The 19,901-nt window shown below is 41.5% G+C and overlaps 1 protein-coding gene across 4 annotated transcripts in view; it reads left to right on the plus strand.

Annotated features, from left to right (window-relative positions):
* Nucleotides 1–15,421: 15,421 nt before the first annotated feature.
* Nucleotides 15,422–19,901, plus strand: part of BTRC (beta-transducin repeat containing E3 ubiquitin protein ligase) — a 346,883-nt gene continuing 342,403 nt past the window's right edge. For 2 of the 4 annotated variants that reach the window (XM_077455336.1, XM_077455334.1), the window contains exon 1: nucleotides 15,455–15,530. Coding sequence is in view for 2 of the 4 variants with exons in the window: in XM_077455334.1 (XP_077311460.1) it covers nucleotides 15,513–15,530 (18 nt within the window). In the remaining 2 variants the exon portion in view is untranslated. Of the gene's footprint in view, nucleotides 15,531–19,901 lie in introns of all 4 variants that reach the window. The other 2 variants (XM_077455333.1, XM_077455337.1) reach the window with 2 other exon arrangements.

A 19,901-nucleotide genomic window follows, 5' to 3' on the forward strand; every position in this document is an offset into this window, starting at 1 on the left:
GTGCACTGAAATACACATCTGGTGGATGGTAGGTTGGCTGGTATTTGAACTTGTACCGTGAGTGCTGTGAGTGTGTAGCGACATCTGAGCAGACCACTAAGCCATTGTACTAAGTACAGGACCTGCATAATAGTGTAGTATGATTAAAGAATGAACATAAATAATTACCGCTTTATAGTCACTTAAATTAAAAAAAACAACATACAACAAATAGGTAACCTAAATGTTTAATACATGTAACTTTACAGAATAGCAGACATTACTATGTAATAATCATTCATAACTGCATTCATTAGCAAAAGAAGGAAAAAAACTAGGAATACTAATTGCAATATACATCAATAGATGCACACGAGGTAGAGCACATCTGGATCATGGTTACAGTGCAGTGCTTTATAACAACTTAGTAGGAATTGGCATTTGCATATACGTGGAAGCTCTAATTAACGCCAATTTAGAATTTACTAACGTATGTTTGCCGCTAATATCACTAATTTCCATTCGCACATTCGCCTGTTGAAATTTTATTTGGCTAGTATGGGCGCTATTATTTGCCATAGTGCCCAGTACTTCCTAGCGCTATAGTAAATGACACCCATTGTCTATAGTGTTATTCAGGGATTTACTCGATTTCTGCAATCTGGTGATTTTCTCTAGAATCACAAGATATCAAATCTCGCTTGCCAGGAATATAGACATCCCTTTCCAGGCAAAATAGTGAAATTAGATCGCACTGCCTACCTGCGTGTAGGAGAAAGTGGTCCATATCAATGCCGCAATAACAAAAAACATCAAGAAAAAACATCAGAATGCCAGGCTCAGCCTTCTAAGATGTAAGTGTCTGATATTTCCCATCAATAACCAGTAGGGGATCAATACAAAGTGACAGGATATTAAACAGAATTTATTTATAAGTGATCAGCTAATCATGAGATTTTGAATGTGTCAGTAATGTGAAATACAGATCAAATTATTGTCTGTTATATAACTGACCCGACCAATTTGAAATTTCTCCAGCCAATCACGTGCTGCCTCTCACAGGTGGTCACTAACTGACACAATCTGATCAATGAGTTGGTTTTAATAATTGTGCAGACTAATTATAACAGTTCTAGTTTCCATACATTTTAGGATCTGCATCACCTGGGACTTTTATACACTTTAGGGACATTATTGTATTATCATGTGCAACCCAAAGCTCCAACACGCATCCGTGTACAGTATATATATATATATATATATATAGATAGATATATACATATTGTATATACACACACACTCTTATAATAATGATTGCCAAGTATGTTTTCCTTGTTCTTTTTTTTTTTTTTTTTAGGCAGTCTAACTCGCAGCTTATGATTATAGGATGAATTTAATCACTAAATAGGAAATTATGAACACAAATCAGAGATTTGCTTTCAGCCCAGACAGCTCAGCAGGAAAAATAGATGAACTGGGGCATTTTTTTCACAATTGATCTATATTTTACAAATTCCTTGACAATTGTCCATAATCACCTGTTTAGTGAATAAACCCCATTTGTGACAATCTTAAGCAGTGGTCTCCCAACTGCAGCCTGAGGACCAGATGTGGCCTTTTTTTTGCTTGCCTTTATCTGGCCCTCAGAGGCACTTCTCCTCCCACTGATAGAAGACTATTCTGCCAGCTGACAACAATTGGAAACCATTAGACATGTGCAATCAATTTTGTTTCGTTCCAAATTCGTTTTTCGATTAAATTAGATAAATTTGTTCATTTGGAAATATTCAAATTTCATGAAAAAACTGTTTAACAAATCTTTCTGAAATTTTGAAATCCAAAAATTCGGAAATTTAACGTTTCTAAAATTTTGAAATTCAAAAATGTGAAATATTCGAAAGTCGAAAATTCGAAAATCCAAAATAATGTTAAAAATTCGAACATTTGGAAATTGGAAAATTTTAAATATCCAAAAATTCAAAAACCCGAAATTTAGAATGAAAAATCCCAAAAAATCAAAAGAACGAAAAACCTGAAAATAAGAACAAAAATCAGAAAACCCAAAAATTCTAAAATCTGAAATAACTAACTAACTAATAATAACTATTACTAACTATTAAATTATAGGTATTGGAATTTCCTTTCAAATTTGGCTTAGTGAACATAATAAATACGAATTTATCCGAAGTTTTGAATTATCGAAAATAACGAATGCCGCATCTAAATGAATAGAATGTAACGAATTAATAATAATAAATAATAATAATAATAAAAACTATTTATTATTATTAATGTGTTACCTTAACTAACAGCCAAGTTTAAAAGGAAATTCCAATACCTATAATTTAATAGTTAGTTATTATTAGTTAGTTAGTTATTACTTCAGCTTTTCTAATTTTCGGATTTTCATTCTTATTTTTGGATATTGGTTCTTTCGAATTTTCGGGTTTTCGTTCTTTTTTTCGGATATTCATTCTTTCGAATATTCGGATTTTCATTCTTATTTTCGTATCTTTGAATTTTTGGATTTCCGATCTTTTGAATTTCCAAATTTTCACATTTCAAATTTCCGGATTTTCCAATTTCTGAATTTTTTTTTTTTCTCATTTTTGAATTTATGACCTTATTCAGAATAACCAATTTCGTTCATAACGAAGGAGCCAAAAAACAAAAAAAAAAACGAATGAAACGAAAACAAAATAAAAGTGCACATGTCTAGAAACCATTTCTCCCCCTGGTACCAACAATGGGACACTATTTCTTCCCCTAACACCAAACATGGCAATGTTTCCTCTCACTGATGCCAGGAAATATTTAAATCCCGCTGATCACAGTCCCCACTAAAGTCTGATGGATAATAAACTGGCCCTTTGTTTAGAAAGTTTGGAGACCCCTGATCTACAGGCTAGGCAGGAAACACAGGTCAGATGTTGCAGTGATAATACCTGCACTGTATCTGTATGAATTTGAATACAGGTTGGAACAACTTGGAAGGAAAAATGGGGGTAAAGGATCTGGGATTCACACCCCATCATCATTTTCTTACCACTCCTTGCAGAAGTCCCCTGATACTGGCTTTCCAACCAATCAGATAGCTTGGCGTATGGTCACATGAGCTCCTACCAGGTATTACTGGTTATAAAACCAGTACCAATCTCCAGAAAATAGATATTTCCGTTCTCCCTGCCAGCATATTATGTCCCTGCCTATAGATTCAGAGTAAAAGAGAAGTGCTGCCTTCCACACTTCTCTTATAAGCAGAGTTGCTCAGTGGGAGATCTTTCCCATCTCCATGCCGCCACACAGAGCAATAATGATCATGTGCACGTGGTGTTCCCAGGCACATCTGCCACACCCTGTGTGCACTCCTATGATTCTCATACATTTTATGATTAGTGATGTGATCTTCCTACTGAATGTGATCCATATTTTGATTTGTATCTCTTAAAACTGAATAAACATCATTGAAAGAAAATAATACATGACTTAAAGCTTTAAATAGTCCATACTAACAAATATTTTCTTTGTTTTCAGTATCATAAGTGAGCTTGTCAAGGCCGATAAGCCGGCCACTACACCAAATCCACCGACCAGCCAGCCACAACAGCAGCAGAGTGAAGAGCTTGTTTCCCATTTTTCTGAAGCTAAGGGAATGCACCCAAGATGGGCCAAACTGTACGTTTTTTGTAAGCATTTTTATGGGTTCATATTTACAATGCAAAGCATAGTTGTAAAAGTCCTCTGACCCAGATAACCTTGAGACTAGGTCACTAAAAAAAAGGAGGCTCGGTTCATAAAGCTTTATCATCTGGATAAGTATATGTCTTTTCAAAATGTAAGTTATTTTCAGCTAAGGCCAATGTGGTTTGAACATTACAGTCATATGGCTGAAAAAATACCCTTTTTCAGACATTAAAGCTTTGTGAATTGTCAATACAAATGTAAAGATAAAGTTAAGTCATTGCCAGAAGCAACATGTTAAAAAGCAGTATATAAAGACCCATACACACTATCAGTTTTTCTGCTGAGTTTTTCCTTCAGATTTACCAAAACCATACAATATGAGGTCAAACCTTAGGAGTTTCAATTTGTATGCAATCAGGCAGGCCTTTGCACTACATGGTTTTGGTAAGCCTGAAGGAAAAACTCAGCAGAAAAACTGATAGTGTGTATGGGGCTTAAAAGATTTGCAACTTTTGTAAAAAAGTGCAAAACTTACACAGTTCCTTATCACTGAATGAGGTTTTCCTGTCAACTTCATCCCACAATACATAGCCACAAGACAGTTATATAAAATAAGGATGATTGGATTTTAGTTAGAACATATATATTTATATTAATTATGTTCAGGGGCGGACTGACCATTCGGGCACTTGGGCACTGCCCGAGGACCCCATGCCATCAAGGGGCCCCATCAGGGTTGCCAGCCTCAATAAAACCAGGGACAGTATGCAAAAATCTGTGTTTTTTTTTTAAATCTCAGGATTATAGCTGCCCCACCTCTCCAGTACATTTTCAGTGTGTGTATGTGTATTCTGTGTGTGTATATTGTGTGTCTGTGTGTGTATACTGTATGTGAGTGTGTGTATACTGTGTGGCCATAATCTATTGCCTGGGGGCCCCATAATCTCCTATTGCCTGGGGCCCCATAATCTCCTATTGCCCGGGGGCCCCATGAGTTGTCAGTCCACCTCTGATTATGTTTCTAAAGTCAGCCTGCATTATGCAGGAAACATCATATGAAGACAATGTTTTCATTAACCTTCACCTTAAAAATGTACATCTCCAAAGTTCAGAGGTTTTTTTCCGATGAATGTTGGCTCAAACTTGTCTTGCATACACGCGGTCACACAAAGTTGGTCGGAAATTCCGAACGTCAAGAACGCGGTGACATAGAACACGTAAGACGAGCTGAGAAAAATGAAATTCAATAGCCAGTGCAGCTCTTCTGCTTGATTCCGAGCATGCATGGCACTTTGTGTGTCGGAATTGTGTACACATGATCGGAATTTATGACAACGGATTCTGTTGTCGGAAAATTTGAGAACCAGATCTCAAATTTTGTGTGACGGAAATTCCTATGGAAAATGTGTGATGGAGCCTACACACGGTTGGAATTTCTGACAACGAGGTCCTATCACACATTTTCCATCGGAAAATCCTATCGTGTGTATGGGGCATAAGCCTGCAGTGTCTGGATTTGTTTTCTGGATTTCCTCTGTCATCCACATCAACATAACCACCATTTTCCAGTTTGGCCTACGCATATTCTGTCCCGTGTCTTTTACTTACTTTACTAGAGCAGAATTGAGAAGATGTAGTAGCCTGGTTGAAGAATTTGGTCTGATCACTTTAGGGAAAGTAAATTACTACAATCTCTGTTGTAGGATGGACATTTCTTTAGAGCTGAATCCACCCAGAACTGCATTTCTCTGTTGGTCTTTTGTGGTTTAGATGTAACCTTTCATAAAATGAAAATGTAAATTCTTTGTGGATTTAACTGGGCTTCTGACAATGAAAAGGGACCCATCAAATAGGAGGAATTACACATTCTATTACAAATATATTGAATGTGTTGGGTTTTTAAAACAATATAAATGACTTTCTTCTTTACTTCCTTATTGTTATATTCTCTGTACCTTTTCTTACTAATATTTTCTTCTTCAGGTGTCTTAGACAAAACGATGGTGACTACAATCAAGCCATGAACATCTTCCAGAAAATGAAGGCTGAAGATAAAATCCCCAGACATTTCTTCCTCAATAGGGGAAAGTTGGAGTCTATCCATGATGAGCTCCGTTACAATTTCATCTAAGTCATTGGAATGTTTGAAGAATACGCCGACAAGTACGTTTCTGTTAAATCCATTGGGACTCCCTGTTTCTGGGGAATAGATTCACACACGTTTTTGTTTTCCATTCTTTAACATCTAGGTCTGGTGAATTCTCATATGAGTTTGTCAATCCCATTTAGCTTTAGCAATATGAACATGTGGAAACCTAGCAAATGGTTTACCCCATTTTACTTATTTAAATGTGTCCATATGTTGTTTATTTTTTACTTTCATCAAAATAAAAAATGCTCTATTATGTCTTCTGCAACCCATCCTAACCTCCATATTTCTTTACAGGTGTCTTTGGGAAAACAACTGGAACTGGGTACAGTCTTTGAACGATTTCAACTTCCTGAATTCAGAAAGCCAAATTCCTCTTTTGTTCATGTCAGATGGGTTTTGCATTCACAAACAAGTCTACAGGAATGTAAAAGCCTTATGAAGCAGGTCAAATGCAGGTCAGAACGAGGCCAACTGCAGGTCATATACACCTGTCAAGGAATTCTGAATAACTTCAGAAATATCTTAAACTAATATTAAACTGATGTCATAGGCACAAACAAGCCCAAAATCTGTCTACACAAGCCCTTTCACAATAGTTTTTCCTTTTCTAACGCCCTACTTTTTCCTGGTGGTACAAAACCTTTATTGTACTTGTCCATGGTGGAATTGTGTCCTGCTCAGAGCAGAGTATAGTCCTTTACTGCTCTTCTGTATGAAGTCAAGGATGTTTACATTAACATCGCCCTATACCAAGGAGATAATCTATTCACTAGATCTCTGAAAAAATGGAGGTGACCTATGAAATCAGAGGGAAATTTTGTGCTTACCATTGTTTCCACTATATTTACATGCTGCTTGAAAATTAAATGTTGAGTTTTGTGTATAAATCTTATATATATGTCCTGTTATTCTATTGTCTATTACTAATCTATCCGAAACTTTCCTTTTCAGGTGCCTTTCTAACATGAAGTGGAGTTGGCAGGATGCAGAGGCCATCTTTAAAAAGATGAAGGTGAGTCTATCACTATATAACTAAGGGGGTATTTATAAAGTGCAGCTATGGTGTTGTGAGAGTAAAAAAACTGGGGGACAGCTTGGTTATTTGAACAATCGAACACACATGACCAGCTCTCCTCCAATCACAGAGCAGCTCTGTGAACTATCACAGAGTACATACTGTGACCCCCACATTGTAAGTTAGCTGTAAAATGTGGACCACGGTGTACATAGTCCTATGGAGTATAATGGAGAGCAGATAGAGACATCTGCCCTCTGGTATAAATAGGCCCCTAAATTTACTTCTTTCCACAATAGCTTCTTCTCCAGTTTTTTAATCATATTTCATTTTGATGTTTTGCAGATAGAAAATCAGATTCCAGAGGACTTCTTCTACAGCACCAATGGCGATTATGACCTGGACGGCCCAAATGCAGCTGCCGACTTTATTAAAAAGTTCTCAATCGCATCTGGACTTATGGAGGATTGGGCCAGAAAGTACGTTTCCAGTATTACTTCTCTTTCTATTCGGTTTCTTTTCTTTGGGGTTCAGAATCACATGAGCTGTAAATGGATGGTGCTGCCTGTTCTGAACATCCTATTAAGTCAATTGCCAGTTTTAGTTGTCTGTTCCTTATGTTTATGCTTTATTTCTTTATCTTTCAGAATCTTGGAGGATGCCCAGTGGAATTACAATCAAGCAAGACGTGACTTTGCATATATGAAGGTAAGTGCATTCAACTAGAACTAGATTTGTTTTTTTCACAATAATTTATCACCCAGTAAGCCCTGGTTCGCACTGATGCGATTTCATATGCATTCCAGAATGCATAGAATTGCATGACAAGTGAAATAACATGACTTTATATAGTGGCCGTTCATGTATATGCACTCCGAATGCAATACATTTTTAAAAAGGGTCCTGTGTGTGTGTGTGTGTGTGTGTGTGTGTGGTGCGATTTTCATCTCCATAGAGTGTAATGAAAACTGTATGGAAAAAGCATAGGTGTTCAAAGACGAATTAATTCCAGTGCGATCTCTAGCAGGCTATAATGTCTCTCTGAGGTGATTTTCAGAGAAAGAGAGATAAAGAGAGAATCATAACTATATCCAAATCGCACCGGAATCCGCATGAAGTCACATTGGACATTATCCTTGCAATCAGACTAAAAAACCTTAAGCCGCGTACACATGGGCGGACTGTCTGCCCAACTTAGTCCGCCGAAACACATTTCAGCGGACAGTCCGCTCGTGTGTGGGCTTCAGCGGACTTTTTCAGCGTGCAGTCTGGCGGACTAAGTATTTCGGAATTTCCGTAACATTGTCCGTCAGACTTTGGTTTCAGCGGACAATCCGCTCGTGAGTAGGCTAGTTGGACGGACTAAGTATGGCGCATGCTCAGAAAGGATTTACACGGCGGAAGGTTGCATTGCTGTGTATTGGACGTCCTATTTCTAGTCCCGTCGTACGTGCTGTACAAGTCATCGCGCAAGCTTTCGACGGACTGTTTGTTCATCGTGTGTGGTCAAGTCCGTTCATTCAAAAGTAGGACGGACTGTCCGTCGGATTGTCTGACGGACTAAGTTGGCCATACACGGCTTTAGGTAAATCACACCGCATAAGTGTGAACCTAGGCTAAGGGTTTGTTAACACAAGCAGTGTTGCCCAACACAGTTTAAATGCAAGCACAAGGAAATAACATGTTTCCTATTGTTTCAGATCACACTAATGCTCTCCATTGGGTTGCACTGAAAAAAAAATAGGACATAGTAATAGTATACATTACAAAAAAGAGAAAGGGATAATAAAATGCACTAGAACACCTGCAAAAAATGCATTACAGTGCAACTTAAACACACATGCCAGCATTCAAGTCAAGACTTTAGATGGAAACAGCCAAGCTTCTTCTCCTGTTCTACAGAGAGTTTTATTTTAATACAAATAAAAAAATAGAAGGTTTAATAAAATTTTACACTTGCTGATTGTTCATACATGCAGAGGCTCCTATAGACAATTCCTTTAGTCCCAGGTCTGTATGAACGGAACAAACCTTTGGTTATGGGACTGGAGGAAGTAATCAATGGACTATGTCACCACACATGTACTCCACTGAAATCTACAAGTACCTCTGCTGTGGTGGCAACACAGATCTGAGTAAATGATATGACTGAGGATGGGGGGGTGGGGGTGGGGCAGATAGAGGGTTGGAGGCTGGAGAATGGCACCATGATTCACGTGAGACCCGGAGAAGAAAAATGCCCGAAAGTGTCTGCATGGCTAGGGGAGGAACTGGGTCAGGGAAGGGTCAGCTGGGTCAGTCGGGCGGGGGGGGGGGGCAGATAGACTTACCTGATTGGAGGCAGTAGACATAGGGGGGTGGGGTGCTGCTGTAGGTGGTATGTGGCAGACAGGCAAATCAGGCATTCTGAGAGCTCCCTCCCACCCTTATGTAAAAAAAAAAATTTCATGAGGTGTCACGTTTGGGGAGTATATGTCTTGTTTTTTCTGTTAATAATAATTAAAAAAAAACACCCAGTGAGCACTTGTGTTGGTGATGATTTTGTCATAGCAGCTTGGCGGGTCGGGGGGTCTTGGGGGAGTCAGCATTTATTAACATTGTTGCTAAATTGTGGGGTCCATCCAAGGTATGGCACCTACACATGGTTGGTTATGCCTCGTACACACGATCAAACAATAGGGGTGGAAAAGTCAGGCGGACTCAAGTCCGCCGGACAATCCCGCCGTGTGTGGGCTCCAGCGGACTTTTTTTACCCAAAAGTCCAGCGGACTAAGAAAGTATTTTTGCACTCCAATCTGTCCGCCGGACTCACATTTCGGCGGACAATCCGGCCGTGTGTGTGCCAGTCCGCCGTACTTTTGAAATGAACTGACTTTTCCCGCCCGTAGAAAAGTCCGCTCATTTTGAGCGCGTCTCCAGGTAGCTGGGGCCAGCGAAGGAGGCGTCGCTGGCCCCATCACCTGGTATGGACTTAAAGGGGAATCCCTACGCTGAAAAATCGGCGTGGGGGTCCCCCCAGGTCCATATCAGACCCTTATCCAAGCACGCTACCCGGCCAGCCAGAAAAGGGGGTGGGGACGAGCGAGCGCCCCCCTTCAGAGCCGTACCAGGCTGCGTGCCCTCAACATGGGGGGTTCCTCGGGGAAGGGGGGGCCGTGCGGCCCCCCCACCCCAAAGCACCTTGTCCCCATGTTGATGAGGACAAGGGCCTCTTCCCGACAACCCTGGCCGTTGGTTGTTGGGATCTGCGGGCGGGGGGCTTATCGGAATCCGTGAGCCCCCTTTAATAAGGAGGCCCCCACCCTATGTGAATGAGTATGGGGTACAATGTACCCCTACCCATTCACCTGTGAAAAAAAAGTAAAAAAAAAACACAACACACAAGGGTTAAAATAGTTTATTGCACAGCTCCGGGGGTCTTCTTCCGTCTTCGGGGGTCTTCTCGCTGGACTCCTCCACTATCTTCTGCTAGCTCTTTTACTAGCGGAGGAGCCCGGCTTTCTTCTTCTTCGCCGCCGCCCCCTTCTTCCAACTTCGGGGGTCTTGTCCCCCTCTTCGGGGGTCTTGTCCCCCTCTTCGGTTCTTCTTGCCAGGCCACCGCGTCTTCTTTTAGCTCTTTTACAAGCGGTGGCCCAGTCTTCTGTCCGGCGAGAAGACCCCCGAAGACGGAAGACCCCCGGAGCTTAGTATGCCATATTAGTCCGCTGAAAAAGTGCCGTGTGTGGGCAAGTAGCTCGTTGGGAAAGTCCGGCAGAAAAGTCTGCCAGACTAAGTCCGCCGGATAGTCTGCTACGTGTGTACGTGGCATTAGTTGTACCCACCTCCCCAGGAGCTAGGTCCCCTGGGGGGGGGGGAATGGAAGTATGGGGAGGTTGTAACATACTCGAGCCAGTTGAAGTGTGGCTAAAGGCATGGATGAATTCAGTAAAATTGTGCCTAAGGCCCCTTTCACACATGCTGATGGTATGTCCGTATTTCATCCATCCGTTTGCGGATGAAATACGGACATCCATTCATCCCTATGGGATAGCGGGTGTCTGCGGATGAGCATCCGCAGACACCCGCTATTGTCCGCCTCCGCAAATGTCCGATTCTGCAGACGGAGAAAAATCCTATTTTTCTGTCCGTCTGCAGAGCGGATCGGATGAACACGGACACACGGTCCGTGCTCGTCCGATCCCCATAGAGGAGAGCGGAGAGCTGACAGGGCGGTCCCCGCACAGTGTGCGGAGACCGCCCTGTCCGCAGCCGGCTCAGCGGGGACAACGGAGCGATCCCCGCTGAGCGAGCGGATCATCACGGGGCGGATCTTTACTGATCCGCCCCGTGTGAAAGAGGCCTTATGGACACCCAAAGATCCCTTGTTTACATTGTTAGAATTACATTGTTGACTGGTATTTTCGTTGTTATGTTATTTATTCAGTGTTAATAAATTGGCTGCTGTGGCTATATTAAAACGCATGTCGCGCAGTCTGTGTCTTTATTTTAGGGCAGGTTTTAGGACCAGGTTGAAAAATCCATTAGTCATGTTATACTCCAATTATCAGTGTAACATTGGCATGGTCAGAAAGGTGGAATTTGCCTTTAAGAGGAGCTGCAGGTCATAGTATCTGAAGTTCTTAACCAGACAGCTACACAGAGCTCTAACTTTTAACGGCCAGTGAGGAGCAGCGCAGGGGTTTGGTGCATCTGCTACTGTCAAGCTAAGAGAGCCACCAACATTCCCGGCTATTCCGCAGGATGAAGAGAACTTTGGAATCCTTAATTGACAAGAGGGAAAATAAACTTCCAGGATAACAGGAACATAAATAAGTGCTTCTTTCAAACAGTCTAATGCTGTGTTCAGGCTACAAAGTGTAACCTGGTAGGAGGGCCACTTTAGGGAACTAACCATGTCTCTGAAGCCAAGAGCATTCCAGCCTCCTATGCCACCCACCAGCTCATCCGACATTGAACCATTATGAACCATTATGGTCCAATGGACAGGCAGGTGACACACAAAGCTGAAATATGAATCTGTGGTGTCATCTGCACGGCCTGCGCAATGTGGCAGGGGTGTGTGAATCACAGAGAAGGGGAACAAAACTAATAAAGGGACTGGAGGACCTTAGTTATAAGGAAAGATTATAAGCACTGAACTTATTCTTTCTGGAGAATAGACGCTTGAGAGGGGATATGATTTCAATATACAAATACCATACTTTTGCAGTAAACACTATAGGATTATAAAAGACCTTGGAAACTGCTCTTGCTGACATTACCACCCCACCCTTCAGTCAAACCTGCCCCCAAACAGCTCCCCGTAGCTCCCAGATGGCAACAGATTTGTGTATGACTATCTTGGTTACTTGGGGAGCCACAGCATGATCTGAATATTGTGTCCGAGTTTCAGGTGGACTGAAACCCGGACACATGATTCACAACCCGAACTGTCCAGATAAATCCTGGTCAGGTGACAACTTTTAAGTACACAATCGGGCCAGAGCATGTATGTAAAATGAAAATGTACTTAAAGTGAAGCAATACCTTTTTTCACTTCTAGGGTGTAGTGGGGGTGTCAGCGGCTGTAGTGGGGGTGTCAGGGGCACACTGGAATAGGGCAGGCTACGCTCTCTGAGCTTAAGCTCCTTCTACTGTGGCTGCAAAATGTCTGTACAGTAGTTGCGAGGTTCTTTACAATACACTCTCAGGTATGTCCGTTTTCGCGAGCGTATGTAAAGTGAGTGTACTTAAAGAGGGGTATGCCTGTATAAACCCTGCCAGGAAGCTCTCACGGTATACCACACCGTCAATCACAAGCCACCTAGGCATTCAATACCTTGCAGTCACATATATACCTGCCCCATGTACACTGCGGCTGCAAGATGGGAATGCCTTATGATTGGCCGTGTGCAGTGACGGGTTCCTGGCAGGATAGTTAGGTGGGTTCACACTAAGTTCCAAACATGCCTCAGCTTATTCCTGCACATGAACAGCCGCAGTCGCTGTTAGCCTGTCATTGATTTGTTCTACCTGTTCATGACCGATCGGAAACACCTAAAATCTAGAAATACTCTGATCTGGGCAGTGTTTGGCCTTAATCAGCTGTGTATATGTTCTCTAAGGCCAGGTTCACATATGTGCAAATTGGATGAGGGTTTTCCGGCATCCAGTTAGCATGAAATGTGAGTGTGCCTGGTTCAAAACCTTTGACTTTTGTCCAAAAGCATGTGCCTACATTTTGTCTTGCATAATAACTGCAAGGAATTGTCGGCCAACAAAAACAAACGTAGTGACGTACTACGTGTTTTTTCAGCTCTTTAGCGCCACCCTTTGGGCTCCTTCTGCTAATTTCCTGTTAGTAGACGTTTGGTGAGTGTTGATTCGCGCTTTTCATTTCACGCTTTTTCAGTTTGTTTCTGAATGGCCGTTCATCAACCAGTCATGTTGCATAATCGGAGGAGATAATGTGTTATTTATTACTGGCCTTGGAGTTATTGCTTTGACCCAAGTTCAATCCAGGAACAGGAGGAGGAGTTCTTGGACCAAAAATTGGTTGCTTTATTAATCGTGACCAAATATGTAATATGCCTTTGCTGCGGGAGCTCCAGGAGACTAATCCGGATGATTTTCGGACTTATCTCCGGATGACGGACCCCTGCTTTCACCAACTCTTGGCATTGTTGACCCCCTATATTAAGAAGCAGGACACATGCATGAGGCTTTTATTTTATTTTTTGGTTGAATAATAATGATTTGATTTGATATATTTTCTATATTTATGAATGCACAGAATGCACTTTTTGGTTAAGTTCTATTGGCAGACAGCATGTCTAATTTTATTTGTTTTCTTTTTTTAATGCACAATAAAAACAATTGTAGAGGATAAAACTTGGATATGTGTTTTACTTCAAATGACAGTTTGGGAGTAGGCAGTTACATTTAAAAAAAATACAATGTAAAATTGACAAGGGACACCAACATAGTTGTATCTTTGATCTTAAAAACTACGAGATAATGGTGTTGTGGTAACTTGCCCAAAAAAAAAAGCATAATAATAATATTCTTGATATCACTAGAAAAAAAAAGTCTTTGCAAATTAGTTTGCAATAACTCCATCAGTATCACCAGCAATGCAGCTTTATTATTATATCATTAAAGAAGAAGAGAATGTGCGCTGCATTTCAAGATTTAATAATTTGCTGTGTCACGAATGTTAATTCTCCATTACGAACGCTAGTTTACAAGATCTCGCTCGTACTTGCTTCCGAGCATGCGTGTTTGTACTTTGGACTTTTATCCGTTGGACCTGTGTACACACGCTGGGAAAATCCGACAACAGACATTTGTCCGTGGAAATTTTTAAAACCTGCCATCCAACATTTGTCCGCAGAAAATCCGACAACAGTTGTCCAATGGAGCGTACTAAAGCCAAAAGCCTCGGAGCCATCTTTGACTCAAATATGACGATGGATGCACAAATAGGATCAGTAGTCAGCGGATCCCACTACCTTCTTCGCCTATTGTGTAGACTCATCCCCTTCATCCTGGAAGGAGATAAAGCAGCAGTAGATGGAACAATCATCAATTCCCGACTTGACTACGCAATTTTCCTCTACCTAGGACTTCCAAAATACCAAATTTCATGTCTACAAATCGTCCAGAACACAGCAGCCAGACTGGTAACTGGAAAAAAACCCTGGGAATCAATCACCCCATCCCTGAGGACCCTCCATTGGCTAGCTGTGAAGGACCGAGTTACATTTAAGACCCTCTGCCTCACTCACAAATGTACACAAGGAAAAGCCCCGCAATACCTCTGCAACAAAATAAATCACTACACCCCAGATCGCCCTCTCCGGTCAAGTAACCAGAATCTCCTCCACATCCCCAAGACCCGTTATAAATTAAAAGGCGAATGGAGGTTCGCAGTCCAAGGACCATGGCTATGGAACGCTCTACCCACGGACATCCACTCGGAAGAAGACCATCTGGCCTTCAGGAAGAAGCTCAAGACCCATCTCTTCTGAAGACCCAGATGTACACTGGCGGCAAAAGCGCCCTGAGGCGATTTAGTTTGCATATGTAGTGCTATACAAGTTATTCATTCATTCACAAACGGTCAGATTTTCCGCCAACAGCCTGTCATCACACATTTCCCGTCGGAAAATCCGATCGCGTGTATGAGGCTTAAGACTCCATTTAGGCCTACTTGTTCAGCCAAAATGTGCAGCACAAAAACACCCGAAAAGGTGCAAGAGCTTCTTCTTGGGCATTTATCTGTTGTGCCTTTTGACACCGTAAGCATGATGCACGCTTTTTATTTTTATTTTTTCACGTGTTCCTGACGTTGTCTTGCACAAAAAAAAACGGCACCAAAAAAATGTACGAAAACGCTGCGTTAGCAGGAGGCGCAGGTGTGAACGTGGCCTAAGGACTGGTCAGCAGCAATGAGTGTGATTGCATTCTGGGGTAGGAAACACACTTTAATGAAAATGTCATGTCTGCCTCTCTATTCTACACCGTGCTGTGTCATTATCATTGTGTACACTCTGCTATTCACAAGAACATGTCATCCTCCCGCCCGACTTCTCAGGAGGTTTGAGCCTGACGGCTCGCCGTAGACGTCTCGGTTAAGGGCGGCACGTGACTATGACGTCATGTGACGAGGAAGTGGCTGTGTGATCAGGGTGTTCTGGGGTGATGGCATCATACAAAAAGGTAATGGGACGGATCGGATAGCGGGGGGCGATGGGGGGGACAGGGAGTGGGAGGAGATGGGATTGGGGTTCCATCTGATCTCCGATGGGCCCCATTCACCCTGTCAAAGCCATTCAGCCTGCGGCCTCCAGGTGCTGGGGGACTACAAGTCACAGCATGACCTGCCGGGGTCTGTTGTGTCTGTGATGGGGTGACATGATAAGTCTGTGTTCACCATGATCACATCTGTTCCTGTATATGTCTGTATATGTCTGCCAGTATAGATCCTGTATATACAGTACATGGGGGGAGACACTGACAGCTTTCATCTACAACTCCTCCCATCCTTACATCTCACCAGAAAGAAAATGTATATCTATATGTGTATACCTGGGACTCTATGTGTATAAAAAGATATATGTATAGTGGAAGAAAAATTAACAATAATAATAAAAAAAAAATTATATATATATATATATATATATATATATATATATATAAATAAATGTGTGTGTGTGTGTGTAGAATAATAATTATATAATAAATATTTATTATTCTACACACATTTATTAATAATAATAATAATAACATATATAATTTTTTTTTAAATAATAATATATATATTTATAAAAAATATATATATTTGTAATATATTTTTTTTAATAAAAAAATAAATTAATAAATATAAATTAAATAAATATATATATATCTGTAGAATATTAAATTATATATTTATTATTATTCTTCACACACATATATACGTGTAACTTTTGTCAACGGAAATATAGCCATAGTCCTGATTGCATTTATATTCATGTTTGCTAATACTTCGGCCCTCGTCCACACCTGAGCATAATGGAAAAGGTGTTTCTGTGCGACTTTACGAAACGTTCCAAAACACGGAACGCACACTTGGGTACCATTCATTCTTAATGGCACCAAAGGCTGCCCAAAAAAAAAAAAAGGGTAGAGGAGCTACTTTGGTGTGTTTTTCAGGCGTAGGGCAGCACATTCAAGTGAATGAGCGTGCCTATGCTGTCGCATGAAAAATGCACTTAAAAGAAAATTACGCACCGCTAAGACGTGAACGGGGGCCCTATGAATTAGATGATGTGATGACCCCCTGGGTTCCTTTAGACTTAAGGTGATTGTAAACGACCCCCTTGTAAAACAACCCATTCAATTTAAAGAGGGATTGCAGTTTGCTAACATAATTTGTAATAAAAACATCTTTGTCATTCTGAAGCTTCCCTCCATCCACTTTGCATATTATTCTATATATACTGTGGTTCTGTACTTTCCAAATATGCTGCAGAAACTTCCCTCCACTGAGTCTGGCTGGAATCATTTTAACTGTGGGAAGCTGAAGCCTGTTCATTTCCTTGATTTACACAGAGACACGCCTCTGGCTCTGCAGCTCTCATTGGCCCTCTTATGACTCATCCCCCCTCCCTTCCTGGCAAACTCTCACAAGAGAGTGAGAGAGGGCTGTGCATGATGTCATAAGCCTAGGCTTATTACCAGACAAGAAACAGGAAGTGGGCTGTATAAGGTATTTACTGGCAGAAAAAAAAAAGGTAAAACAACAAGGGCAGAAGATTTAATAGATGGAAAGATGAAAAAATGACTGAAGTTCCACTTTAACCACTTGTCGTCCACCATATAGCAATATGACGGGCGCAAAGTGGTTTAGTTATTCCGATCGGATGTCCTATGGCATGAGCAGGATAATAAGTTGGCACGCAGCGCGGTGATCGGAGGTGCTGTTTATCAGTCTGACACACCGCGACTCCAATCGTCTGACAGAGGCATCTTACCATGTGATCAGCTGTGACCAATCACAGCTGATCATTGCGTAAACCAGGAAATGACGATAAATTGTTCACGCTGACAGAGCCAATCAGCGGCTTTCCCTGTCGGAGATGGGGGGGGGGGGGGGTCTGCGCTGATAATCAGTACATTGATATCAGTGCAGCCCCCATCAGCTGTGCCAATAAGTGCCCATCACCTGCCAGCCTGTGACCCAGAAAGAACGCCTGCCAGTGCCCAGAAAAATGGCAATCGGTGCCCCATCAGTAATGCCTGTCAGTGTCCTTCAGATAGCACTCAATAATGCCTGTAAGTAGGTCCTCGTCAGTGCTGCCTATCCAGGGCCACCTATGAGTGCCCATCAGTGCTGCCTGTCAGTGCCTGTAAGTGCCCATCAGTGCTGCCTGTCAGTGCCCATCAGTTTTTTTTTTTTTAATTGTCTATCTTTTTTGTTTATGGCGCAAAAAATTAAAAACACAGAGGTGATCAAATACCACCAAAAGAAAGCTCTATTTGTGGGAATAAAATTATAAAAATTTAGTTTGAGTACAGTGTAGCATTACCGCGCAATTGTTATTCAAAATGTGACAGCGCTGAAAGCTGAAAATTGTCTTGGGCAGGAAGGGGGAAAAGTGCCCTGCATTGAAGTGGTTAAATCAGAAATGAAAGGCAAAACATTTTTGTATAGCTATAAAAAGAAAATACATTATAAATACCTCCCCCCTTTTCCCCCCCATTTTTCCCCCTTCCCCCCCCCCTTTTTCCCCCCTTCCCCCCCCCTTTTTATCCCCCTTTTTTGTCTTCTCTTTTTTTAAGTGCTCACTTTCCCTCTGTTCTCAGCTGCAAAAGAGCTGGGGGGAGGAGAAGCAGCAGCACACTGATCTTCCAGTGAATGGCTGTGCAGGGGAGGCGTATAAGGACAAGTCTTATCATTGGAGGAGAGCAGGCTGAGTTTCTAGCATAGCTAGAGAACTGACCACGCGGTGCCCTCCTGTATAGTGTGGTCAGTTTTTTAAAAACAGGAAATCAGAGGGACAGGCAGGAACATAAAGGCAGAAATACAAAGAGAACAGGATACTTTATCATACAAGTACATAGTACATCGGGCACAGGAGGGGGCTTAAAATTGACTTTCCAGCTGGTATTAAATGTCAGTAGGTATGTTTTTTTTTCAGTATTGGCCACAGCAACTCCCCTGGGTCAGTGTCTGTTCTTTCTAGTATTTCATTGGCTGCTGGAGTGAACCTGCCAGTAGAAGTCATAGTCACTCGTCACATCTTGGATGCAGTATACCAATACTGTATATATGGGGCCCATTGCCTGATAGACATGGTCACTTTAGTGCTTTCATGGCTACAGTCTTCTCAGATGAGAGGAGCTGTGTGTGTGTACAGCATTGATGTCACATCGAATGTAAAGCTGATCGTACACCAGTAGAATCTTATTTTGTACATAAATTCTGTCAAAAAGAACATTCAACCGTGCCATCGATGAGTAAACTCATTTTGTCTGAAAGCCCTTCAAATTTCATCCAGACCTGCAGCTTGAATGAAGTCCCAGATGTATTAAACAGGTAGAATTTGTGCACAGAACATGCGCATTACAATATTTACCATTTTTCCGAAACGCAAACCAGCTTTGCGGTTTATTTCATTCATTAGAGGAAAATGTTTCCATCCTGCACATGTTCTCAACACTAGAGTGAAATCGATCTTCAGTTTGACTGCACTATTAGAAATCAAACGCTCCAAAAATTCCAGGAGGGCGTACATGGTCCTACCCCCGTCCTGTGATCGCCGAGTCCTTGGGAGCCAATCCTAACGGGCCCTTTACCACGTAATCAGCTGTCAACCTGTTTGACCACAGTGATGGGAAAATTTGAAGGAGCGCAATAGGAAACTTATTTGTCAAAGGAATTTTCAGATGGTGTATGTGGTCTTCGTTCTGAAATTAATTTGTTTTAAAACTGAAATTTTCAAATGGCGTTCTTTCGTTCAGTGAATGTACAAATATTTTTCGTATGCATATTCTCATCTGAAAATCAATACATGTGTGGCCAGAATAAGGCTCGGTTCACACTTATGCACTTTGCTTTTGATCCGTTTCTGCAGTGCGTTTTTAGCTTTTTTTTATACATGTGATTTTGCTGTGATTTGCGTTTTTTTTATGGTTTTTATTGACCAATTTGTTGTTGGGCAGATTAAAAAACGTGAATTGCTGCAAAAACGCACAACATGCTTTTCTGCAGCTTCACCATTGAAGTCTACTGAGCCAAAAAAAGCACCGTTGCATTTGGAAAAAGACCCTTTCCAAATACGCAGCGGAAGAAAAAAGCATAGATGTGAACGTGTCCCATAGGAAACCATGTGATATGAACTTTAATGCTTTTCTGAAAAAAAGCACCAAAAAACGCATGGGTGTGAACCAGACCTAAGCCCTTGTACACACGGTCGGACATTCTGACAACCAAATCTGTTGGATTTTGTCCGACAGATTTTGTCCGAAACTGTTGCATACACATGGTCGGACAAAGTTGTCGGAAAATCCGATTGTACATAACATGATGACGTTATTTTGTTATGA

The sequence above is a fragment of the Lithobates pipiens genome, unplaced genomic scaffold (assembly GCF_037356315.1).
Source record: "Lithobates pipiens isolate NorthernLeopardFrog02 unplaced genomic scaffold, aLitPip1_a1.2 Scaffold_25, whole genome shotgun sequence".
In the NCBI taxonomy this organism is placed as follows: Eukaryota; Metazoa; Chordata; class Amphibia; order Anura; family Ranidae; genus Lithobates; species Lithobates pipiens.